Source organism: Gossypium raimondii, chromosome 5 (genome assembly GCF_025698545.1).
Source record: "Gossypium raimondii isolate GPD5lz chromosome 5, ASM2569854v1, whole genome shotgun sequence".
NCBI classification, from domain to species: domain Eukaryota; kingdom Viridiplantae; phylum Streptophyta; class Magnoliopsida; order Malvales; family Malvaceae; genus Gossypium; species Gossypium raimondii.
This window is the reverse complement of record NC_068569.1, coordinates 42,721,375-42,725,990: the sequence shown is the minus strand read 5'-3', so window position 1 is coordinate 42,725,990 and position 4,616 is coordinate 42,721,375. Positions and strand designations below refer to the sequence as shown.

At 35.7% G+C, this 4,616-nt stretch overlaps 1 protein-coding gene across 1 annotated transcript; it reads right to left on the bottom strand.

Moving 5' to 3' along the window:
* Positions 1 to 3,277: 3,277 nt before the first annotated feature.
* Positions 3,278 to 3,589, bottom strand: LOC105767049 (uncharacterized). Its single transcript, XM_012586578.1, has one exon. It carries the CDS (start codon positions 3,587 to 3,589, stop codon positions 3,278 to 3,280), a length of 312 nt encoding a protein of 103 aa, XP_012442032.1.
* Between the last annotated feature and the right edge of the window lie 1,027 nt (positions 3,590 to 4,616).

The window sequence follows — 4,616 nt, the reverse complement described above, 5'->3', positions numbered from 1 at the left end:
GGATTTGAACTTTGGTTTCAGGGAACGTTTCACTAACACTTAACCAACAAACCCCTACTTTTTGGGATGTTACAATTAGTTTCTCCCAAGTCCTTTATACTAAATTGTTGAGATGACCACAGTTTAATCGATGACAATGTCCTTACAACATTTTAAATTAGTAGAATGTCATCGAGATATAGAATGAGAAAGACCACATTTCCATCCCCAAACGTTTATAAACACAAGGTTCATCTATATTTTGCTCAAATCCAAAAATTTTGATCACTTAATCAAATCTTTGATTCCATGAGCGGGATGCTTGCTGAAGCCCATATATAGATCTAATCAGTTTGAAAACTTTATTATCATTTTCTTTAGCTATATATCCGGTAGGTTGCATCATATAGATGCTCTCTTCAAGATAGTCATTCAAAAATACTACCTTGACATCCATTTTCAAGATCTTGTAATTGAAATCATCCGCAATGGATAATAATATGATGATCGACTTGAGTAGGGCAACTGAAGAGAAGGTTTCTTCATAATCAATACTTTTTTTTAGGATAACATTTTGCTACAAGTTTAGCCTTGTAAGTTGGCACTTTTCCGTTCATATTTCTTATCTCCTTATAGGTCCATTTACAACCTCTGAGTTTTATCTCTTCCGGTAAGTCTACGATTTTCCACATTGAGCTAGAAATTATATAATCCATCTCAACTTTCGTATCTATTTCCTCGAGCTTGGAATCAACACTCGACATTGCTTCATCATATGTGAGTGGGTCATCATCTTCCTGTTCAGTTGACTTAGTGGTTAAAACACTTCAACCATATTGGAAGAACTCAGGCCTGCGAGAGATGCTCACTGCGATGAAACACTCTTTACTACTGACCATTTGCATGTATACTATTAGGAGTTGGTTTTGGAGCCGTTTCTATAGGGCTTTTTGTATTTCCCAAAATTCCACGAGTACTTCTTTACTCCGAGGTTTGAATTCATTTATGTAACTTTCCTCAAGGAAAGTAACATGACTTGAAACTATTATTGCTTACTCTTTTGGGTTATAAAATAAACCACCCTTCGTTCCTTTTGACAATTTCGCCTGCAAATCCAACTTCCTTGCATCTTTATCCAATATGTAGGCCGAGCATCCCCAAATCCTTAAATGATTTAGATTTGGCTTCCTACCATGCCACAATTCCTATGGATTTTTAGATTCAGCCTTACTTGGTACACCAATCAGAATATAACAAGTCGTTTTCAATGCAAATACCTAAAAGGAGATTGGCAGCTTTGGATAACTTAACATCGAACGAACCATGTCTAACAACATTCGATTTTTTCTCTCTGCCATGTCATACTATCGTAGAGTGCCCGACACAGTTAACTAAGACAGAATCTCATTCTCTATGAGATACCCTAAGAATTCATCTTATAAATATTCCCCACCTTGATTAGACTGAAGTGTCTTTATGGGTAAACCTAGTTGTTTCTCCACTTTTGCACGAAACTCTTTGAATTTATCAAAGGTTTCAGTCTTACGGTGCATTAGATACACATACCCATATATGGAATAATCATAAAAAATGTTATATAATACTCGTAACCAACTCTTACACTAATGTTCAAGGGGCCACACATGTCAGTGTGCACAAGTTCTAAGGGTTTCACTACCCTCGTTTCTTTTGCATTAAAAGATCACTTAATCATCTTACCTTCTAATCAAGTTTCATATTGTGCAAGATCAACTTCTTTAAGCAAACTTAAAGTGTCATATTTCACAAGTCTAGTGATTCTTTCTTGGTTAATATGACCAAGTCTCAAATTCCAAAGGTACGACTCATTAGAGTGAGAAATTTTAAGTCTTTTATTCGAAATTTCAGTTTCAAGCAGTATGTAAATTTTTGGTTTGATAAAATTGAAATTATTTGACATCCATTCATTACAAATAAGTTTATGATTTCTAAATAATACAATATTGTTATTAAAAGTCATGATCAAGCTGTCTTTATATAAACATGTAACAGAAATCAATTTTATTTTGAAACTTGGTACATAGAAAATGTCTTTGAACATAATCTTCCTGAAATAATCAAAGTAAAGATATACATCTCCCACTACTTTAGTTGCCATAGTTGTCTCATTTCCACTCTGCAACGATAGAATCTTATCTCTAAGATCTTCCATTTCCATGAAACCCTATAAAGAAGCACAAGCATGATTAGTGGCTCCTGAATTAATGACCCAGTGGTCGATTGAATCTTCCACTAGGCAAGCTTCTACCATAAAGAGTTTCATACCTTTGCCTTTAGTGACTAGGTAGTCCTTCCACTCTTTATAGTTTTCCTTGAAGTGTCATTTCTTGCTGCAGAAGAAACACTTAGACTTATATAAGTCATTATAGTTCTTGGCTCTCATCCTTTCCACTTTAGGTGGCCTAGAGAACTTAGTCTTGTTTCTCTTAGCATACTTTTCTTTCCCTTTAGAGGAAGAAGTAACAACTAAGTTTGCTTCTGCTTTTCAAACCGGATGACTGCCATTCAACATCAACTCATAGGATTGTAATTGCTTTAGGAGTTGTGTAAGCATCAGATTCTTGTTCCCAAGGTTATATGCGGCTCGAAAGCCTGTAAAATTCTTAGACGAGCTTTTAAACACCATTTCAATTTACGTGTTCGAATCTAGATTGGCTTTATTATCCCTAGCCTCGACAAAATATCCCATAAGTGTAATCATATGGTCTTTGACAGGAATGTCAGGCTTTTGCTGGACATTCATCACACTAGCTATAGCCGATTGTTGAGCCAACGCAGCTTGGCCTCCGAAGATGTCTTGTAGTTTGTCTAGAATCTCTTTGACAGTCTTACAGCTCTTTAGTTACTTATAAAGTGTGCTAGTCACTCTTTCCAGCATATAGCAACGAGCTATCTCATCAAACTCCTTAACTGACACTCAAGATCTTCTAGCCTTAACTAATTGTTCTTATGTTTGCTGACTAACTAAGCTTTCTTCTTCTTTTCGGACCTACTGACCACAATTCAACATTACCTCATAGGATTGTAATTCCTTCATGAGTTGTGTAAGTGCCAAATTCTTGTTCCCAAGGTTATATGCGGCCCGAAAGCCTGTATCTTGAGACAAGCTTTTGAACACCATCTCAATTTGAGTGTTCTAGTCCATATTGGCTTTATTATCCTTAACCTCAGTAAAGTATCCCACAAGAGTACTTATATGGTCTTTGACCGGAATGCTGGGCTTTTGCTGGGCATTCATCACACTAGTAATAGCCGACTATTAAGCTAAGGTAGCTTGGCCTCCGAACATGTCTTCAAGTTTGTCTAGAATCTCTTTGGCAGCCTTACAGCTCTCTAGTTTCTTATAAAGGGTGTTAGCCACGCTTTCCAGCATATAGCAACGAGCAATCTCATCAAACTCCTCCTGACATTTTCTAGCCTTCGCTTGAGTGGCTGAAAGGCATTTATTATCAAGGACTATCTTTAGTTTCTCATAGCTTAGGACAATCATCAAGTTCCTTGTCCATTCCTTATATTCATTTCCGTTTAGCTTTTTTTCAATGAGTATGTTCAATAAGGGAGTTGGAGTCATTTTTTAACTAAAAATAAAACATTCATATATTAATATCATTATATTAAGCAAATGATCAAATTATATTTTGCAACATTATGATATGAATTAAGATAATTCATGCATCTTACATTAATCCTTGAAAATATTTATAAGTCATTACAATGATAATTCTCACGCTTCTTGAATCAAGCCACCTTGGGGTGATCATGATCAACTAGTAAGAATGTGGATTTCCATCCAATTAGTACATGAACCTAATTTCTTAGCCATTCACAGGTACTAATAATCATTTAACGTTTGGTCATCAATCTAACTTAAGCATAGGTTCTTGGGAAGTTACTTAATTAGAAGATCTTAAGTGTATAACCATCAACTCAACACCCAGCACATCATGTACCACAAATGAGTCATCTTGGGACAATTTCACCGAGTAACATGCTGTAACTAGTTGTCCTTTTCAAAGATAATACCTATAATAGAGTCAGCCAACTATCATATGATTATAAGACAATTCTTCTTACTTTTAAGAAATCTCTTTAGTGATGCCCACATGACAATCCTACCTTGGGGTAGTTAAATTGTCATGCTATCACAAGAGACCATTGACGGAGGTTGTAAGTCCTGTTTAAGGACCTTCTCCAACTTAATCTTTTAAACATGCAAGATTTTTAATGTCTAATTTCAATCATGAAGGATAAAGATATGCATGACAAGTACATTTGACATTCTTTTCCTAAACTATATGACATGCTTATGATACATATGCATGAACTGTTGGGATACGAGACAGAGTTCGAATCTCATACGAACATAACATGGTGGAAAAAAATTGATATCCCATAAACTACCAAGGATATCATGCAATATGTACAAATAGAAATGGGAATAACGAAAATTACCTTGTTTCGTTAAACTTCCAGATACTAACACTTGATTTGAATTGGATCTCCAAAGGTTCTGCCTTGTTGGAAGACAACCACCCTCTAAAAGTATCCACACTCGAACGAACGATGAACGGTCGAATGGAATGCTAGTTCCAACTTCG

Coding starts and splice junctions, on each gene's coding strand:
- LOC105767049 (XM_012586578.1), bottom strand. CDS start 3,589: ATGACTCCAACTCCCTTATTGAACATACTCATTGAAAAAAAGCTAAAC.